Source organism: Thamnophis sirtalis, unplaced genomic scaffold (assembly GCF_051295495.1).
Source record: "Thamnophis sirtalis isolate CommonGarterSnake01/CBP01778 unplaced genomic scaffold, rThaSir2_p1.2 scaffold_2, whole genome shotgun sequence".
NCBI lineage: Eukaryota > Metazoa > Chordata > Lepidosauria > Squamata > Natricidae > Thamnophis > Thamnophis sirtalis.
This window is the reverse complement of record NW_028261382.1, coordinates 13532289-13554114: the sequence shown is the minus strand read 5'-3', so window position 1 is coordinate 13554114 and position 21826 is coordinate 13532289. Positions and strand designations below refer to the sequence as shown.

Below are 21826 nucleotides of genomic sequence, written 5' to 3'. Positions count from 1 at the left end.
TCATAAAAAAATAGATCAGTGTTGACTTATTTGTTCTTATTGGTTGAGGGTGGAGATTCTGAAGACCATCATTTGACCCTGAAAAATGGCATGCCAAAATGCTTTGATGTATTTTGTAGCTTTGGAGACTAAAGGTGGAGACTAGGAGGAACTGGGCTTTAAGAAACAAAGCGTTCCCGTTTTCACCTTTAATCATCGTTGTCCCAAAAGTATTTTTTTTCCCAAAAAGCAACTGGACTTGGTTTTGTTTGAAGACATTTTGCTTCTTATCCAAGAAGTTTCTTCAGAAGTGAAGAAGCTTCTTGGTTGAGAAGTAAAATGTCTTGAAGTGAAACTAAGAAAGTCCAGTTGCCTTTCTGAAGAAGCTTCTTGGATGAGAAGCGAAACAAGAAAGTCCAGTTGCCTTATGAAAAATCACCTTTGGGACAACTATGACCTGGATGACTGAGAATCTCCATAGATAGCTAATCACCATTCTTAAAAAGGACACAAAAACATACTAATGAAATGTAGCCATTTTGCTACTGAATCATGATGAGATTCAGCGGAAATGCACTATTCACAGATAAACCCTTGAGCTGATCTAACAGAACTTTTTTCCACATTAATTTTTATTTTGCCTTTAATAGGGTCTGGGCAGCCCACAAGTACCAGAATTTGTCTCTGTACTGGAGACAAATTCAATGTGTGTCTAACTACACTTGGCCAAATAAAGCTATTCTAACTCTATTCTATTCTATTCTACTCTATTCTATTCTATTCTTTCTATTCCTCATTCCTCTATTCCATTCCATTCCAGATTTTCTATTGTGTTCTGTTCTGTTCTGTTGTGTTCTGAATTCTTTCTGTTCTGCATTCTATTCTATTATATTCTATTCTATTCTACTCTACCTTACTCTACTCTTTCTATTCTTCATTCCACTATTCCATTCCATTCCATATTTTCTATTCTATTCTGTTCTGTTGTGTTCTGCATTCCGTTCTGTTCTGCATTCTATTCTATTCTACTCTTTCTATTCTTCATTCCTCTATTCCATTCCATTCCATATTGTCTATTCTATTCTGTTCTGTTGCTTTTGTGTTCTGTTCTGTTCCGCATTCTATTCTATTCTATTCTATTCTATACTTGTAACATTGATTAAGCAGATGAACCATCTACATTCTCTTTAAGACATTTGCTTCACTGTTGTGGAGTTTTTATAAAATTGCACAAAAGAAAGATTCTTGGTTTGGTTTTTAAGTCCGGTGGTACACTTCCTTGGGTCCCTGATACATCATTTCATTTATTTTCCTTCCATGAATCAAAGCACATACATAATTCATGTTTCAAAAACTGTAATCTTCCTTTTCTAAGGTGATGGATGTCCCTGTGTTTTGTGAGCAAAGTTCTGTGAAGTTTGGGAGCAATGTTCGTCATTTTGGGCTACTTTAGATGAGGTCCTGCATTCATCCTACATTTCCACTTGGCCTTGAGAGAAACCAGCAATGCAAATTCTATTTGGTATGCAGTGTATATGAGGTGGGGTGGATCAGAGGCTCTAAGACAGGTTCCTATTAGCCCATTCTGCCCTCCTTAGAGCGGGTTCAATCTCTGTCACCAGAAAATAAATCGGTAAATCAAACACAGAGTCAAGCAAAAATATTTGCAACTGCCCTGCAGCCTTTCCAGTGATCATTGTTGAAAAAACACTCATGGTTGCCCGGCCATTATGGATAAGTAGGGTGGGAAACATTTGGGAGCTAGGAGGTTCAATCATTTTGCTGATTATTTTTAAGAGCCAAGCAGGTGTCCTAGAAATTGGAATAATCCCAAATAAATAGATCCATGCAATCCATATAAGTTTGGATTAGAATTAGAATGTAGACAGGTGGTCCTTGACTTATAACCACAATGGAGTCCAAAATGTCTGTTGTTAGGTGAGACACTTGTTAAATGAATTTTGGTCCTTGACTTATAACCACAATGGAGCCCAAAGTGTCTGTTGTTAGGTGAGACACTTGTTAAATGAATTTCACCCCATTTTATGACCTTTCTTGAGTCTCACTTGTTAGGTGAAACACCGCAGTCAATATGTTAGTAACCCAGTTGTTAAGTGAATCTGACCTCCATTGACTTTGCTTGTCAGAAGGTCGGCAAAGGGGATCACGTGACCTTGGGAGACAGCAACAGCCATAAATATGAACGAGTGGCCAAGCATCTGAATTTTGATCACACAATTATGGGCAGTGGTGCGATTCATTTACCTTTGCTACCAGTTCGCAAATGTGAGTGCGCTCGCTCGCATGCCCACAACGCTCATATATGTCATCTTCTGCGCATGTGCAGAAGGTCGTGCATTACATTGGGTCAGGTGGGCGGAGCCACAGCAGCCATCGCTACCTGTTCGCCCGAACCAGTAGAATACCAACACTGATTATGGAGATGGTTGGAATCACTGGTGGGTTCCGGATCCCGTTGCAACCAGTACGCTGCAACAGGGCCTGGCGTCCACAACATGTGCAGCACGCGCATGCGTACTTACCGCCTGCGACACTCCAGCTGCTCAGCGGAGTGTCACGCAGTCACTGTACGCTCGGTGCATATGCGTGAAGGACCCGATCGGCTCAAATACAGGTAAGGGTGGGCTCTCCGGAGCACCATACAGGAACGGTACCTGGTGGTCCCAGCAGGGACCGGAACGCCCATACTGGGGCATACTAGTTGTATCCCACCACTGATTGGAATGTAACTGTGAAAAACAGTCATAAGTCATTTTTCTCAGTGCCATTGTAACTTTGAATGATCACTAAAAAAACTGTTGTAAGTCTACCTGTATATGATTTTGAAGAGTCATAACTGAATCTTTTTGAACTGACTTTGTCGAATCCAACCTGCACCTCAAACATCCTTTTGCATCCTTTCTTGAGAGTCCCCCAAAACACAGCTAAATGTAACTCAGAACTCTCCAGCAGTAATTAAATTAAACATTTGGGGGTGGGGAGTCAGAATCAGGTCACGAACCCAAATCAAAAACTGCCTTGAAGAAGAGCTTTGGTTCTCAGTCTGGGAAATGGGCCCCTTGTCAGTCAACAGGAGTGCTGATTTACCACCAGATTATGAGGCACTTAGGAGCTGAGGCAGAGGTGGTCTTCAGCCACTTCTGACAGGTTCTGGAGAACCGGTAGTGGAAATTTGGAGTAGTTCGGAGAACTGACAAATAGGCTGGCCACGCCCCTGCTGCCTCCTAGCCGATCTTCTTTTGTTGCCCTGAACAGGATAAAGGAACTGGAAAGCAGATTAGTGGGGTGGGGAGGGCATGGGGATTTTGCAGTATCCTTCCCCTGCCACGCCCAGAATGTCACACCCACAAAGCCAACACCACGCCCACAAAGCCACTCCCCCAGAACCGGTAGTAAAAAAAAAAATTGAATCCCACCACTGAGCTGAGGACTTGGCAGCACAAGGAAACAATAGCCAACAATTCAATAGCCAGTCATCAATTTCCCAATCAAGCAAATAAAAAGCCACACATCACCAGCATCACATAAATACTACACATAGAACAGCCCAAAGCACACATTCTGGTAGAGAGAAGTTCCCTAGGGATGGGCTCCAGCAGGAGTCCAAAAGATCGGGAGACTAAACCTCTGGTCCCAGTGACTGACCTTGATTGGAATTCAGATTATTCCTTGCCAGGGGGAAAAAAGGCATGTTCATTAGTGTATAAGATGGCCGACCCATAAGAGGCAGCTAAAAGTTATTTTCTGCATTGTATCAGCCATTGCACTCAACGGAAGTAAGCAATTCCATATAAAGATCTATCGCATCCCCTCCTCTTTCTCCTGCAAAGTGATAAGTGATGTTTGTTAGTGTAGAAAGTGGCAAAAATCTATATCACGCCAGTTTGCTATTAATAGTGCATTAAGGATATAAACTTCTCACTACTCCTCTTTTTAGCTTAGTTACCTGTACTGGCATGTCCTTCACCCGATGAAAGATTGCCTGTTAACTGGTTAACTAGATTTATTTGTTTGAGAATTTATGTGCCTGTCTGCTAATGCATGGGCACACTGTATGCACGGTTGCAGCAATTCCAAACTGCAATACTGCTTGGCAATACACACAAAGAAAGAATGAAAGGAGAGAGAAACTAAGAGGGGGAAATACCATTTATCTTCCTAGCTAACCTTGACTTCAAAAAGAAGAACTGAACTAGATGCATACTTGGATGGAAGGCTGCCAAGAAATGTGAAAGCTAGATTGGAAAGTTGACCAAAAAAAACCCAGGAAGAAGTGGAAAATTGTTGCCAAGAAAGTATAATAAAATAGACAGATGTATGAAGTCTCCAGAAGTTGAACCCAACATGGAGTAGGCTTTCCCTTTCTATTCTTCGCGTCTATCAGCCTAAATCATCATCATCATCATCATAAAAAGATAGCTTTGCCCTTTGCTATTATTCTATTTTGAATAGCTGCTAACAAAACACAATCTGGATAGTTGAATCTTGATCAATAAAATGATTAAGTTAAATGTGGATAAATATAACATATTTATGGTACAGTACAGATGAAATGGTAGATATCTGCTGTGAATGAACAGATAAATAACCGAGCTTGCATTTATTGTTATTTTTTTGCAATAAATAACTTATCCCTGAAAATAACATATGTTGTAGATTTTAATAACAATGCTCTTGTTCTGCAGTCCAATACACACATAGGCACACACATAATTAAATATCTACGAATAAAATATCTACATGTAAAAAGAAAACTGTGTGGCAAATCCAATAAATAATAGATATATAAATTGATCTAACTGGTTAATAATTAAACTGCAGCTCTTGGGTGGGGTGATAATTCTCTTTGAAAATAGTTGGATGTATGTTTGAATAGACATAGAAAGATTTAATCTGTAACTACTGTAGCTGTCACTGTGACATGCTATAGTGAAAGGACTTTTTCATGGGAATGTGTTATCGAACTGAGCTTTCTTTGGGGTTTCCTATACATATTTTCACCACCTGAAAGAAACTGGGGCAAAGGAACCTTTAATTTAATTTAGAAACTAGCACCTTGTGTGCAGAATATCCTAGATTTGGTCCTCACATCTTCTCCCTAATATACATTATGAAGTAGAAAACCTGGGAGGGCTACCACCAAAACATGGTTGGCAACTATAATCCATAGAGATATAGCTAGATAAATTTGGGATGTGATGGACACTTTTGTTAAAAACTTTTACAGATTAACATAGTTGGAAGGGACCTTGTAGGTCATCAAGTCCAACCCCCACCCAAGCAGACCCTACATCGGGGGTGGGATCCTACCAGTTTAACAGCCAGTTCGCTGAGTGCGCACTTTGCTTTGCAACTTATGTTCCATGGGTTGATTGCTCTCATTGAAGAAAATTTCTCATTATTTCTAGGTTGAATCTCTCCTTGATCAGTTTCTAGCCACTATTCCTTGTCTGGCCTTCAGGTGCTTTGGAAAATAGCTTGACCCCATCCTCTCTGTGGCAGCCTCTCAAATATTCAAATACTGCTAGTCCCCTGGTCCTTCTCTTTACTATACTAGCCATGCCCAGTTCCTGCAACTGTTCTTCATAGGTTTTAGCCTCCAGTCCCCTAATCATCTTGGTTGCTCTTCTCTTCACTCTTTCTAGAGTCTCAGCATCTTTTTATAGTGTGGTGACCAAAACTGGATGCAATATTCTAGGTGTGGCAGCCTTATAAAGGCTTTACAGAGTGGTATTCGTACCTCACTTGATCTTCATTGTATCCCTCTGTTAATGCAATTTAGGATTGCATTGGCTTTTTTGGCTGCCACTGCACACTGCTGGCTCATATTTAGCTGGTTGCCCACTAAGACTCCAAGATCCCTCTCACATTCACTGCTATTAAGCCTGGTTTCACCCAGTCTATATGTGTACTTTTGGTTTTTCTTGCCTAAGTGTAAGACTTTACTTTTCTCTACGTTGAATTTTATTGTGTTAGATAGGGCCCAGTGTTCAAAGTCTATCAAGATCTATCTGGTCCTTGAGCCTATCTTCTATTCATACTATGTGCTGTACTCTATGGAACTAATCCAGATGTGCAAGCAAAATTCACCCAACTAAGCTAAGCACCAGGGAAATTACTTTCCTAGAGACGAAGGAGAGGGGGGGGGGAACCCATCCTTCTGTTCTAGATATTTTGCTTGAATAACAAGCATCGTTAGCTAGCCAGGAAACACAGCAACCTAGCCTGCAAGGCTGCCTAAGCAGCAATCAGTCACCCAGCTTGACAGCTATCTGAAGTGTATGCAACTCAGCATTAAGTGCCCTTGAACTCAATGAGATTTCCTTCCAAGCCATCCTAGTTAATATTGGTTAGCGGCTGAGTTGCCCAGCCAAAGCCTCTCCTTTTTTCTCACGTAGAAGACATTGTTACAGCTCTATTACATATTTTTTCTTTTTTTTTTTAAAGTGAATTTATTTCAGGTTAGTGACCTTGGTAATAAAGCTGTTTGGCAATCACAACATCCGATCCAGCGTATGTGTGTACATTTTCAAATTTCATCATTTCAGATGTCTCCTTGGAAGAAGTCCAAGGCTTCCGGGGCCAACCGTATCATGATGCGCTTCCATGTTTCATTTGCTATGCATTAATGCGCCTTTGTGATGATTCTCGATGTAATCAAGTACTGTCCTTGATCATTTAGCTTGTCATAGGAAGCCGAGGAGGTGGGGAAGCAGCAACAACAGGTAATTTTGCACCCAGAAGCAACTGATGGAAGGGGAACCATTGTTCTGAACTGGGTATACAGTATAGAAAGCCCCACTTAAAATAAGGTTCAGTATTTGAAATTATCAAATGAATCAATGCTTCCCAATCAAGGGAATACAGCTAATTAGTTAAAATATGCATCCAAATGCTAGTCCAGTAACTGAGGCTTCCCCATATAAGCATCTTACGGAAGTATTGATTTCTATGCACAATAGAAAAATAGAAATCTATAGAAAAAAAATCTGCTAATTAGAGAGATGCATTACGTTGGGCTTATAGAGTGGTTTATACTTTGACAATAATCCACTAGGTCAGTCAACATCACTGCTGGAAACAAAGAGAGCTGGCAGCCCTTGATAAATGTCAAAGATTACAACATGCCAAAATGCCATAGTGGTACAGAAAACACTCCAGAAAGAGCATTCTGAGAATACAAAAAAGAAAAAAGAAAGAAAGAAAGAAAGAAAGAAAGAAAAGAAAAGAAAAGAAAAGAAAAAAGGTAGGAATGTCCCAATTAAAAGAAAATAAAAAGAAAAATAAAGCTATAGTTTCTCCCCAGGTTTGATCAATGTCCAACTAAAACCTCCCCCTCTATTCCCCTGCCCCATCCATGGGTGGGATTCAGCCTGTTAGCACCGGTTCAGATGAACCAGATGCTAATTTTGCATCTGCTTCGCTGAACTGGTTGTTGCAAGGACCAGCTTTCCCCATCCTGCCAGGGGTGGGTTCCTGCCAGTTCTAACCTCTTCTATAGAAGAGGTTCCACAAATCTACAGTGCCATTTAGAACCGGTTCCAGCTCCCTCCCTCCCCCCGTCCGTCCACACATCATCAAGATGAAGAGCGAGAGGAGGAATTCTGGGAGTTGAAGTCCACAAATCTTAAAGCTGTCACGTTTGAACACCCCTGGGTTTTTTTTTCTGAAGGGTTAGGGGTACAAGGGTCTTGTAACTTGACAGCTTTAAGACTTGCACATTTCAATGCCAGAGTTCCTGAGCCAACATGACTGGAGGAGGAATTCTGGGAGTTGAAGTCCACAAGTCTTAAAGCTGTCAAGTTTGAACACCCCGGGGTTTTGTTTTTTTTCTAAAGCATTAGGGGTGCAAGGATCTTGTAACTTGACAGCTTTAAGACTTGGGTGCTTCAAATGCCAGAGTTTGTGAGCCAACATTTTGGTTGCTAAGCAAGAGCTTCACCACATTTTACAAGTTGGCCACGCCCACCCAGTCACATGGCTGCCAAGCCACTCCCACTCGGTCACATGGCCAGAAAGCCACTCCCACAAAGCAGGCCACACCTACAGAGGAAGTTCTAAAAAAATTGAAACCCACCACTGTACCCTGCCCATCCCTCCCAGGAGTTTCCACACAGCCCATTCATCATTCCAGGTAAGTACAGGATGCGCACAGAGGCTCTGGGAGGGGGGAAAACCAGCCTACCAGAAGTTATGGAAGTCTGGAAATGGGCCAGTTTTTGGGCTCTGGAGGGCATCTGGAGCTCAGGGGAGGCCGTTTTCACCCTCTCGGAGGCTCGGGGAAAGCCTCTGGACCCTGGGGAGAGTGAAAACTCCCCCCCCCGCCATGAGTAGGCCACACGCATCCCATAGCCATGCCCACTCAGCAACCGGGGAGCTAAAACTTTTCAACACCACCACCCCCCCCGCCCACATCTTCTTGGTGTGCAGAAACCCTGAACGCAGATATGCCATAATAAAAGTTAAAGATTGGTGCAATTAATTGTGTGAAGGCCACTGTTGCCGCATTGTGGATGCATTTGTTTCAGACTAACCTGTGGCCTTTTTTCTTCTCTCTCTCTCTTCTGTTCTCAACTCCAAGTCACCTCAGAACTTAAGTCCCTCATTTAGAACCCGAGCCAAACCCGAAGGGAAGCTTATTATTCATAATGATTTAAACGGTGCCAGCTTAGTTCCTTGTTCAAAACTTTTTTGATGTCTTTCCCCTCTTGTTTAAATTGCTCACACTGGTCTCCAGGGAGGTCACCCTACAGCCGTGATTCATTAGCCGCGTAAACTTTGCAAAATCTCTTTCCTTTGCAAATAGATTGTCAATTGGTGGAGGATTCATGAGGTTAATTCAGAAAAAAAAATAAGTGGCCGGGGGGGGGGGGGGGGGGGGCTTCAAAACATCATCATCTTGGGGGAAAGGATGAAAATTGAAGGCATGTACATCTGAGGCAATGGATCACCCTATTATAACTGCTAATTTACATTTGAAAGATCTAATGGATCAGTCTTTAGGCACAGCACTGATTATAATTCCTCCCTGCCAATTAAATCAACCCGGTATGAAATCCTCCATGCACTTACCTGGCAGCAAATCCCATTCCATTCCATTTGATTTACTTCTGAATAGAGGTGCATAACATTCAACCTTACTTTAGAAATGCTGGCAGAGACCAGCAGAATTTTTTTTAAAAAATAAAATAACATCTCTCCAAGACAGTCTTCCCCGTCTCACAGAGAGGCAAGCCCAGAAAGTTTGAATTTCTCAATCTTGGAGACTCCCATACAATCCCCCATATTCTATCCGAAAGGCTTCCCCATTACAATTGCTTTAGCCACGATCATGGTTAGTTACAGGAAACACAGACGACAGGAAGCACATGGATATGAAGCACATGAGATGGTTGGGAAAGAAAAGATGGGCCCTTATTTTTTTCATGTGGTTTGGTTTTACAATGGTTTGGTTTGGAGCCCCTTTGGGAAACCTGCAAGGTGATTACATGGGCTGTGATGTTTTAAATTGTCGTGGGAATGAGGAGTCCCGATTAACTTGTAAGGATGAGTTAACACTCGTGATGTTCTTTAGTTTACATAAAGAGATTCGCTGTAGCAAAAAAAAAAGCAGTTTTGCCCTAGGAGAATCAAGGCAGGAGCGAGAACTGAACCACTGGAGCTAAACAAAAATCAGTAATGGGAGTCAGCTGAGCTTCATAAGAAAAGCCTTTGTAAACCTGATCTAGTTCCATTTAAAGAGAAATAAAATGCAGCCAAATTAAATACGGTGCCTCAGAATAGAAGGCGGCCAATGTTTAGAAATATGGACACTGAATGCTTGCTCATTCAGATCTTTTTTCTGTTTTGTTTAAAGAACAGAATCTTTGCCTATTGCAGACTATATTTCAAAAATCCAAATTTCCCTGATAGGATTTCAGATTGTATGTTGGTGGCCTATATAATCAAATCTGATTTCAGTAGGCCTAGTGGTTCACCTTCTCATATTTTGTAAAGATATCGCAGAGGAAAAGGATATGCCATGACCACTGGATGGTTTACACTGTTTAATTAGGACATATCTGGTACTATAAACATGGGGACGTTGAAGACAGAAAGATTTCTTGCCTCCTAGCATGATTTATTTAGTTATTTCATTCAGTAAATCTGGAGATCTCTCATTAAATTTGCCTTGCATTCTCCTTATATTACCTATCTTCAGAATTGTATCAAAGATTATCATGGAAGCCTTCTTTGTAAATGGGTTTTTTGTTTTTTTTTGGAGGAGCTTCTACAAGGATAACGATGCATCTACAAGAATTGTTTATTGGATGGTGACTCGATCATTGTCACCTTCGTATAATAAATCCACAAATGTTACAATTCTAGGACCAAAATTTTTTTATATATTCTTCTGGTTTCTGGACCATACAAAGGCTGTTGTCTTTCCTCTCTTTCTCCCCTTGGTTTTCCTTTATTTTCCTATTTCCATCTTGTCATATAAAAAGAAAGTAAAATTACTTACATGTGTCTGGTTTATGGCAGTTGTGGCCCTGTCGGAAGTACTGTGGGTTTTCGATGACAGGAATCCGGGTCATACCGATCACCACCGTGTCTGGGCCAGTGTCCAGTGATGAAGGTGTGGTGATGCCGTGGTTGATGTGATGAAGTGGGCTAGCAGAATCCTCTTCTCCACTGATTACAGCCACAGGACCTAAAACCAAAGAGATACATCGTCATTATCATCACCACCACCGCCATCATCGTCATCATCATGATCCAAGCATTTTTCCTGCAGGTGTAGGGTCCACTTTTCAGATCAACAACAACCATCTTCTTGTGTGGTTCAGCATCTGGGGTTTAACTGGGGATTTTACATGTCTGCCTTTATTTTTCCTTGGCAAACTTTGCCAAACAAAGAGATACATAAGAATACAGAAAATGGTTTTCTATCTAGTCCAGGATCGTCAGCACTGATGGAGACTGTCTCTCCAAGGTCTCTGATAAAACCTGTCATTTTTGTATGCAAGGCATAATTCTGCCCTTGCAGTCATGAAAAATGATACCGGTAAACAAGCACTCTCATTCCATAGTTAACTATTTGTATAACTATATTAATGTTTTGGGATCAGATCGGAATGGAATGTTTGGAATGTTTATTTGATTTGTACTATAGATGGGACATTCCTTATGGACTCAGCATTCAGTTAATGAATTTCCCCAACTTGATATACAATTCCAAGTTTCTTGCAAGAAGCACTTATTTTCTATGGATTTCTCACCCTTTGATCCATATAATAGCTATTACCTGCAAAGCAAATTTCTTATCATTATGACTAGACTATGAGGCCCCTACTACAGCAGTGATAGTATGTATAGGTCAGTGCTGGGTTTCAAAATTTTTTAGAACTCTTCTGTAGGTGTGGCCTGCTTTGTGGGAGTGGCTTGCTGGCCATGTGACTGGGTGGGAGTGGCTTGGCAGTCATGTGACTGGGTGGGCATGGCCAACTTGTGAAATGTGGTGAATCTCACTTAACAATGCTCTTGCTTGGCAATGAAAATGTTGGCTCAGAAACTCTGGCATTTGAAGCACGCAAGTCTTAAAGCTGTCAAGTTACAAGACCCTCGCACCCCTAACCCTTTAGAAAAAAAACCCAAGTTTGTTCAAACTTGACAGCTTTAAGACTTTAAGGTTTAGATAGGACTCTTAGAGGCAGGTGGGGTGATTGGTGAGCCAGCCAATCAGTGAACGGTGGGCGGGGCAAGCGTGGTGCAGATGGGCTTGGGTAGGGAGCTGGAACCAGTTCTAAACGGCACAGTAGATTTGTGGAACCTCTTCTATAGAAGAGGTTAGAACTGGCAGGAACCCACACCTGGTATAGGTGCATGCATTTATTGATGTTTATTTTTTAATGTATAATATGGCTGTTAGCTGTCTAGAGCCTACAGGAATTGGCAGCGTACAAACAACTTAAAAAAAACAGTGCAGTGGTAAAATTATTTTTTTACTACCGGTTCTGTGGGCGTGGCTTGGTGGGCATAGCTTGGTGGGCTTGGTAGGGGAAGGATACTGCAAAATCTCCATTCCCACCCCACTCTGGGGCCAGCCAGAGATAGCATTTGCTGGTTCTCTGAACCACTCAAAATTTCTGCTACCAGTTCTCCAGAACCTGCTGGATTTCACCCCTGAAACAATGTCTCATTTCTGCCCCCAGATTAATTGCATAGATGAACCAACAGACTGGATTTCTCCAATTCTTCGATTCCACTTATGGATCTTCCTAGATTCCTTCCCATCCACCGTTGCTACTTAGCCTAAATCAACCTTCACCCAGTTTTTACCCATCTTTGGGGTAAGCTTTTGGGAGTTACAGCTCACTTCACTAGATGCATGTAAATTCATACTTTAATATAATTTGTTAGTCTAGAAAGATGCTTCCAGAGTTCTTTGATTTCTGGTCAGCATAGGGCTCTCCTCCTATTGCATTCCTTGCCATTGTATCTTTAAATGCAGAACAGTTGCCCCTCCAAATACCTAAGCCTGCCTCAAATATGGTGGCTTTCCTGATATTTCCTTAGGAGTTCAAAATACATAAAGAATAGCAATAGAAAGGAACACTTAGACTTATAAACTGCTTCATAGTGCTTTTACAGCCCTCTCTAAACTGCTTATTTTTACCCACCTCAAAAGGATGGAAGACTGAGTCAATTACCTCCAATAGACCGATCAGATCCCACAGATTAGGCCTCCTCCGAATTCCATCCGCCGGCCAATGCCGACTGGCGACTACCCGGAGGAGAGCCTTCTCTGTGGCTGCTCCGACCCTCTGGAACAAGCTCCCCGTGGAGATTCGAACCGTCACCACCCTCCAGGCCTTCCGCAAAGCCCTTAAAACCTGGCTGTTCCGACAGGCCTGGGGCTAAAGAGCTTTTGCCCCCCTCCTCGAATGGTATGGTTGTTGTGTGCTTTTAAATTGTGTATTGTTATGTTCGTCTTTTTTATCCCCTGTCTGTACCCCCTTCCCTGACTTGAATTGTGAGCCGCCCTGAGTCCCCTTCGGGGAAAAGGGCGGCATATAAATGCAATAAATCCAATCCAATCCAATCCAACCTTGAGCTGGTGAGATTTGAACTGCTAAACTGCAGCTAGCAGTCAGCTGAAGTAGCCTGCAGTACTGCACTCTAACCACTGCCCCCCGTGGCTCTTACAGTATTACAAAATAACAGAAATGGACAGGACCTTGGAGATCCTCTAGTCCAGATCCAGTTCAAACAGGAGACCCTATACCCTTCTGGACAAATGGCTCTTCTTGAAAACTTCCAGTGATGGAGCACACAGAGTTTCTGAAGGCTAGGCATTCCACTGGTTAATTGCTCTCACTGTCAGAAGGTTTCTCCTTAATTCCAGGTTGCTTCTCTCCTTGGTTAGTTTCCATCTATTGTTTCTTGCCTTCTGGTGCTTTGGAAAACAGGTCCCAGATCCACATGTGGATCCCAAATCCACATAGGCAATGCAGTGAAAAAGATGGGGTTGCTATTTCTGAAATGAAATCTGGTCTTTGGATTCTTTTCCCTGAAAATGGGCTGGATTATGGTGGAAGTGGGATGTGAGAGTGAAAGGATAAATTCTCAGCAGGCACCCTTTTCCTTGCATAACCCCCTGTGCCCAAATCCCCCTGTTGTAAGACAGGGACTGCAGCCAAGAAATTAGAAGACGCTTGCTCCTGGGGAGGAAAGCTGTGGCAAATCTAGACAGCATACTAAAAAAGCAGAGAGATCACCCTACCAACAAAATTGTGTATAGTCAAGGCTATGGTTTTCCCAGTCGCAATGTATGGCTGTGGAAGTTGGACGATAAGAAAGGCTCAGCGCCAAAGAATTGAGGCCTTTGAACTTTGGTGCTGGAGAAGACTCCTGCAAGTCCCATGGACTGCAAGGCGATACAATCTCAAATCCTAGAGGAGATCAACCCTGACTGCTCTTTAGAAGGCCAGATCCTGAAGATGAAACTCCAATACTTTGGCCATCTAATGAGAAGGAAGGACTTATTGGAGAAGAACCTAATGCTGGGAAAGATTAAGGGCAAAAGAAGAAGGGGACGACAGAGAATGAAGTGGCTAGATGGAGTCACTGAAGCAGTCGGCATGGGCTTAAATGGACTCCAGAGGATGGTAGCAGACAGGAAGGCCTGGAGGAATGTTTTTGATGGGGTTGTGATGGGTCGGACGCAACTTCACAACTAACAACAACAACAACAACAACAACAACAACATCAACAACAACAAAGACAGACAGACACATACACCAAAAAATCCATGTCTATTCCTGCCCTCATGACACTTAGGATTTAATTTGCACTTGGAATTCAAGATATACACTTAATTCCAAGGTTTCTGCTGTCTGTTTGCAAGAAGCCAAATGTGCAAGGAAGCCCTGATCCCCAGTAGGAGGAGGAGAAGGAGAAAAGGGACAGAGATCAACACCCTCCTTGGCATTTTAATCAAAAGAGCTGCAATTTGTTAAACCAGAGGAGAGAGAAAAATGATGCCCAGAGTGATTTTTCTTCTGCTGTCTTGAGGCTCTCGTTGAGATGAGGAAAAGTCAATGCATTTCATTTTCTGTGTCTTTCATCTGGATGTATAGGGTGGGTGGGCAACAGAGATTTCTTTTCTTATGTCACCTGATCTATTCCAAATTGCACAATTTCAGCAACAAAAGGGAAGCTCCCAAGTCTATTGTTGAAAAAAAAACCTTGGGCATGGGATGGGAATAGCAATAGCAATAGCACTTAGACTTATATACCACTTCACAGTGCTTTATGACCCTCTCTAATCAGTTTACAGAGTTATTTGTAATTTGTAATTTTAATAGATGTGTATGCCGCCCAATCCCGGAGGACTCCAGGCGGCTTACATAAAAGCAATTTAAAAAATATTTAAAAAGATTAAAACACAGAACAACTTAAAAACAGAAAACACAACATGCACTCAGTTATAATGGGGCTGAAGTTCAGTCAAGATCAACAGCCCCAGGCCTGCCGGAACAGCCAGGTCTTAACGGACTTACAGAAGGCCAGGAGAGTGGGGAGGGTCCGAATCTCAGGGGGTAGATCATTCCAAAGAGCTGGGGCAGCAACAGAGAAGGCTCTCTCTTGCTACCAACAATCTGGTACCTCATTTTACCAACCTCAGAAGGATGGAAGGTTGAGTCAACCTCGAGCCTAGAGAAATTCAAACTGCCAAATTTCAGGCAGCTGGCAGTCAGCAGAAGTAGCTTGCAGTACTACATTCTAACCACTGCACCACCATGGCTCTCAATAACTCTGCCATTGCTGGTCCTAAGCCCGGATGAGAAAGTAAGATGGAAGGAAAGTGTCAATCTTTGCAACAAGTCAGCCAAGATTTCAATATTGCATCATTATGCATCAAACCCAAAACAACAACTTGAGATGCACTGCAGATTGGGCAAAGTGGCAGGTGAGATGCAAACCTGCACACCCCACAATACAGTGGGAATAATGCAAAGAACAAGAGGGCTGGGATGAGGGTGTGATATGGAAGGGAAGACTTTGCATGGATTTTTTTTCCCCCCAGGACTTTTAAAACACCGTTGGTTCCACCCAAATGGAACCTAATAAAGTTAGGATGTAATCAGTCTGATTTCTGGCAGCCATCATAGATATTGCATTTGGAAGAAAGGCATTACTCACTCCTCATTTTTCCCCCAACCCCAGCCTTTATTGTAAACTGAATTCGACAAATTTGCATTTCTTTCTCTTTTTTGTCCTTTTGACTAAAGTTGCCATTGTCAACGTGAGTGATAGATGATACCGCACAGGAAGTGGCTACCATGGTACGGATGCTGAGCCAATAATCTTTATGAGACTTACAAGATTTCTGTTTTCTCAGCAAGCAGAAAGGGAAGCACACTGTTTGAAAACCAAACAAGATTTCATTAAACACTAGCAAGGTGATGGTCATTTGGAGCAAGGGGGCTACAAGTAAATAGAAGATTATTGACCTTCTTCTAAAATAGATAAAGGTCCTCTGTGTTTTATAATATTTGTCTTAACATAAGGCAACCATAATGGCACTCCCAAAATTTTCCACTACTTAGATTTCCATTAGAAAGGAAAAATGTTCTGCAGCTTCTCACCTTCTTCCTGGGGATCAGAAGGACGGAGGATAGCAGAATACTGGTACATGCTAATTTGTAGGCATTGACATAAATCCAAAAATATTTAGGTTTTTTTTTTCCTACAACATACTAGACTAGGCTAAAATGGGTTTCAGTAGTTCTGTATTTTAATACATAGTAGAGAGCTCGAACATCTGAATATCCAAGTGTTTTGCAGGAAGGACCCCGTAGTAAAAAAGAGAGGAAGACACATTCTCCCTTAAATGCAGACACACATGCACATGTGCACATGCAGAGAGAGAGGGGGAGAGAGAGAGAGAGAGAGAAGAAGAGGAGGAGGAGGAGGAGGAGGAGGAGGAGGAGGAGGAGGAGGAGGAGGAGAAAGAGGAGGAGAGGGAAAAAGAACAAACAACAACAAAAACAACAACAACAACAACAACAGGAGACCACAGTGAAACAAACCCAAAGCAATATAATACAAATAGACTGTTGGATGGGTGCAAAATTTAAGTAGAGTGGAGCGAATAAATACAATATCATGGAAAAGGGCATTACTTAAGAAAGCATTCACATTGACCTAGCTACCTCGAAAATGAGAAATATATATATAATAAAACCAAGTTAATGTTAGGTCTCCGAAACCCATTTTTTCTTTGAAAGATCTTTTCTTGTATGAAGCAGTGTTAAGTGAGATGTTCCCAGTTCAGAGATAGTATCTCTGAGAGCTAGATCCTGAAGACGAACAACAGGGAGATCTGTTGTCTTGATGCCTTGCTTGAAAACTTCCCAGGGTCACTAGTCTAGCAAATTGTTCCCCAATAGACCCCCAAATCATAATTCTTCAAGATTTTCCTATGTGAGCTGCAGAAGCACCTGGATGTACAGAGAGCTGGTGGAAAATAGAAAGAATTTTCTGGTGAGTGCTATATGGCAAGCTGACAAGCTGGTTTACAAGGAAAACCACAGTTGGATCCAGACCATTAAAATCTCTCCAGAGCAAAGAGAGATTGTTGAGATAACCCAAGTTTACAAAAGAGGTCTGGTTAAAGTTTTGAAAAATTCTTGGGTCAAAAAAAGATGAATAGAAAACAATATCTGGGACTATACAGTATTTGATGGTTAAAAATTAAGATTTTTAAAGTTCAGAGATAGAATACAAAGTTGGCTTATTTGACCAAGAGTTTTAAAAACTAGCGATAGCTGGTTTCCCTTACTGGACTTTTGTTGATAAAGAACAAATGTTGAAACTTTGGGATTTTGTTTTTTAGTTCAGAGATGAGTTATGAGGTAAAGAGAGTGTGTGCTGTATGATGGGATGGTTAAAAAATATAAAAAAGCTTTTACTTGCTGAGGTGATGGGGGACGTTCCCCCCTTTCCTCTCTTACATTGTTCCCTTTGTTTGTGTTTTTCCTTTTGCATTCTTTTTTTTTTTTTTGCAGCTTGTGTTAGTTTTTATTTCTTCCATTTGTAATTCTTAATAAAAATTACTTGAAAAAAGCTGCTGGAAAATAGAAATGAACAGAGATCAATGGCAGTTTTGTTGGCTTATTTTTTTTTTTTATTGCTTGAGAGTCTACAGGCAGTAAAGCAGATTTCTTCCTAAGTGGGAAATATCAATGTCAGTTTCTGACAGGTTCCAGCTATGAATTCAGGTGATTCATACCAATGGAAACCACTGGGGAACAGATGTCTCTGAAAGCCTCAGTTTTACTCTCCTTTCACATGTAGAAAAGATATTTCAAAAATATAAAATATTTTTATATAAAAATGAAATGCACACACATATCTACCCCCTCAGCATTCTGACATTCTTCCTGCTTCAGTCTCTATTATGTATCACACTTTAACTGATCATGGCTTCTTGTTGTTGTTTGTTCTTAGTTGCAAAGTCATTTCCGACCCATTATGACCTCATGGAAAATGTTCCTCCAGGCCTTCCTGTCCTCTACCATCCTCTGGAGTCCATTTAAGCTCACACCAACTGCTTCGGTGACTCCCTCTAGCACCTCATTCTCTGTCATCCCCGTCTTCTCTTGCCCTCCATCTTTCCAGCATTAGGCTCTTCTCCAGTGAGTCCTTCCTTCTCATTAGGTGGCAAAAGTCTTTTGAGTTTCCTCTTCAGGATCTGGCCTTCTAAAGAGCAGTCAGGATTGATCTCCTCTAGGATTGACCGGTTTGATCACCTTAGCAATAGCAATAGCAGTTAGACTTATATGCCGCTTCATAGGGCTTTCAGCCCTCTCTAAGCGGTTTACAGAGTCAGCATATTGCCCCCACAGTCTGGGTCCTCATTTCACCCACCTCGGAAGGATGGAAGGCTGAGTCAACCTTGACCCGGTGAGATTAGAACCGCTGAACTGCAGATAACAGTCAGCTGAAGTGTCCTGCAGTACTGCACCCTAACCACTGTGCCACCTCGGCTGCAGTCGAAGGGACTCGAAGGAGTCTTCTCCAGCACCAGAGTTCAAAGGCCTCCATTCTTTGGTGCTTAGCCTGGTCTCATGGTCCAACTTTCACAGCCATACATTGCAACTGGGAAAATCATTGCCTTGACTATACGCATACTCATACACACACACACACATGCACACACACACATTTTGCAGGTCATTAAATGTCCATAATCCGATTTTTTTTAAAAAAAAAACTTGCTATGCAGTTTCCGCATCCCCCAGAAGTGCCATCACCAACATTTGGCAGCAGATCATCGAAGAGAGTCATAATTTAACTGTTGGATCAGAGCCAGAAACAGTTCAGAAAAGTCTGTGTAAGCTATCAAGCCAGTTTAACAAATCTACAAAACGTTTTTAATTATTTGTATGCCTTCTATAAAACATTAAAATGCAGAATCCTGGCTCTGTCCCACACTGCATGATATCATTGCGTTACCATATTCTGTCCAACGTGGTGAGCCTACAGCGACTGTACCAATCGCGCTGATTAGCGACTGCCATTATTTAGACCTGGAGGATTGGGCTCTTTTTCGGATTGGGCGAACCGGGCGGCTGGCTATGTGCGCCGTGGCCGGAGCCTTTTCCGGAGGCCCCCCCCCTTATACTTGGCTTGGCTTTTCCATCGATGCCACCTTTTCTAACAGAGCTGTTTCTCTCACCAATGCTGCTCGTTCTATCAACACTGACTTCGTGACCATCGCTGTTCTTTGTCAGCAATATAGCCCCCCCCCACCAGTACTGCTGTTTTTACCGACACTGCCCCCTTTTCCTTTTCCAACGCTGCCTTTTCTACCATCATTGGTTCCAACGTTATTCTTTGAATCGATACTGGTTGCCTGCCACTCTGGACTTTGACTGCTTGACTTCCCCTGCCCATACATTCAGAGCTTGTGACCCGGTGTTTCTTGACCTAGACTGTTACCATCACCAGACTGTTACCACCACCAGACTACCATCAGACTGTTACCACCACCATTATATTGGCTTTACTCCCAAAAAGAAAGTTTGGACCTGGGCTGTGGGTGGACAGACGGTGACAATATTGTGTGATTATACCGAACCCCCACAGGACCTTTTGACCAGCAACTCCACGAAAGAAAAGAGGGGTAACAAGACTCTCCCCCGTATATTTTATTCGAACTGTAATCGGCCCCTAGCCATTTTAATTTTGAACATTAACAGCTAATTCGCCAGCTGAACCCGCACCTGAAATTTTAACTGCGCAATTCTTGTAATTTCTTGCTTTTCTTTCATCTCTTTCTTCTTTCTTTGTATGGGATATGCATGAGATTTGCATGAGATGAATGAATGTCCCACTTTTTATATTCATATTGTTGTAAATTTTCTGTGTTTTAATCTTACGTGGGGACTGCTTGCGGGAGTGTATGAGTATGTGTGATTCGGAGGACCTGCCGGGAGTTGCGGGGGCCACGGGGGTGGTTGAGGGGACCAGAGACACGGGAGAGGGTCGGGGTATTGCGGTCGTAACAGGGAGGGGCAGATACGGCGGGGACTTTAGGGCTGGCCATTACCGGGGAAGGAGGGTTCGCTACGTCACAGAGATCCCTCCTTCCGGCCCTAGGAGTCCCACTCCAAGACCAGATGGCGCAAGTAATCAGGACCCTGGTCTCAGGCTGTTGTCGCTAAATGCCAGGTCTGTTGTACATAAAGCACCTCTCGTCCGGGACTTAATTTTAGACGAGAGGGCAGACCTGGCATGTATTACTGAGACCTGGCTGGGCCCAGAGGGAGGAGTCCCCCTTGTAGAGCTGTGCCCAGAAGGATTTCAGGTGCTGCATCAGCCGAGAGCCCAGGGAAGGGGTGGGGGTGTGGCCGCGGTTATCCGGGAGTCGTTAGTTCCTCGTAGGGTCCCTGCTCCGGAGATTGTCGGGTGTGAGTCTTTGCTGTTAAAGTTGGACCTCAAGGGTCAAGTGGGTTTGCTGCTAACGTACCTGCCTCCCAACAGCGTTGCAGCGGCCCTCCCCTCGCTCCTCGAGTCGGTAGCCGAGCTGGCGATTGAGTTCCCTAGGTTGATGGTCCTGGGGGACTTTAATTTGCCGTCGCTCGGTGAAAACTCTGATGGGGCGCAGGAGTTCATGGCTTCCATGACAGCCATGGGCTTGACTCAAGTAATCCGAGGCCCAACCCATTCAGCGGGACACATGCTTGACCTCGTATTTCTCTCGGAGCAGTGGATGTGTGATCTTGGTCTGAGGGGGAGTGACATCATACCCCTGTCGTGGTCAGACCATTGCCTACTGAGGCTCGACTTCCGGAGGCCAAACCCCCACTGTAGGGAGGAGGAACCGACCAGATGGTTCCGCCCCAGGCGTCTTATGGAGCCAGTAAGGTTCCAGACAGAGCTTGGGGTTATTCCTGATACTTTCGCCCACAGTCCGGTAGAGACTCTGGCTGCTGCGTGGCATTCGGCAGCGTCAGAGGCCCTCGACCGGATTGCGCCACTGCGGCCCCTCCGAGGCGGCGGATCCCGGAGACCTCCTTGGTTCACCGAGGAGCTCCGGGAGATGAAGCGCCGGAGGAGATGCCTAGAGCACCGTTGGAGGTCCGATAAGTCCGCAGCGAACCGAGCAATGGTAACCACCTGCACCAGGGAATATACTAGGGCACTTAGGGCAGCCAAAAGATCGCACATAGCCTCCCTGGTCGCATCCGCTGAGTCCCGTCCAGCCGCCCTGTTTAGGATAACCCGCTCCCTATTGAACAAAAGGGAGGCGGGGGAACCCTTGCAGGGCAGAGCTGAAGAATATGCCCAATTCTTAGCGGACAAAATTGCTCGGTTTCGGACGGACTTGGACTCCACACCCGCAGTTCCAGCCGAGACTCAGGGGGATCAAGTTCAACAGCTCTGGGTTGAGTTTCAGGAGGTTACCCCCGGGGATGTGGACAAGGCCATGAGAGCTGTGAGTTCCTCCACCTGTGCTCTGGATCCGTGTCCCTCATGGCTGGTTTCTAACTGCAGTGAGGTGACACGAGGCTGGATCCAGGCGGTTGTAACCGCCTCTCTTCGGGAGGGGAACTTCCCCGCCACACTAAAAGCGGCGGTGGTGAGACCCCTTCTGAAGAAGCCATCCCTAGATCCAGCTGTCCTTAACAACTACCGCCCGGTCTCCAACCTCCCCTTTCTGGGGAAGGTTGTTGAGAAGGTGGTGGCCTTCCAGCTCCAACGGTCCTTGGAGGAAGCAGACTACCTAGACCCCTTCCAGTCAGGCTTCAGACCCGGTTACAGCACTGAAAC

General features: G+C 43.5%; 1 protein-coding gene across 4 annotated transcripts in view; it reads right to left on the bottom strand.

Moving 5' to 3' along the window:
- NTRK3 (neurotrophic receptor tyrosine kinase 3) overlaps positions 1–21826 on the bottom strand; it is a 460883-nt gene that overhangs the window by 174162 nt on the left and 264895 nt on the right. For all 4 annotated transcript variants that reach the window (XM_087704304.1, XM_087704303.1, XM_087704306.1 and 1 more), the window contains one exon: positions 10505–10693. In XM_087704304.1, the coding sequence (XP_087560430.1) occupies positions 10505–10693 (189 nt within the window). The remainder of the gene's footprint in view (positions 1–10504; positions 10694–21826) is intronic.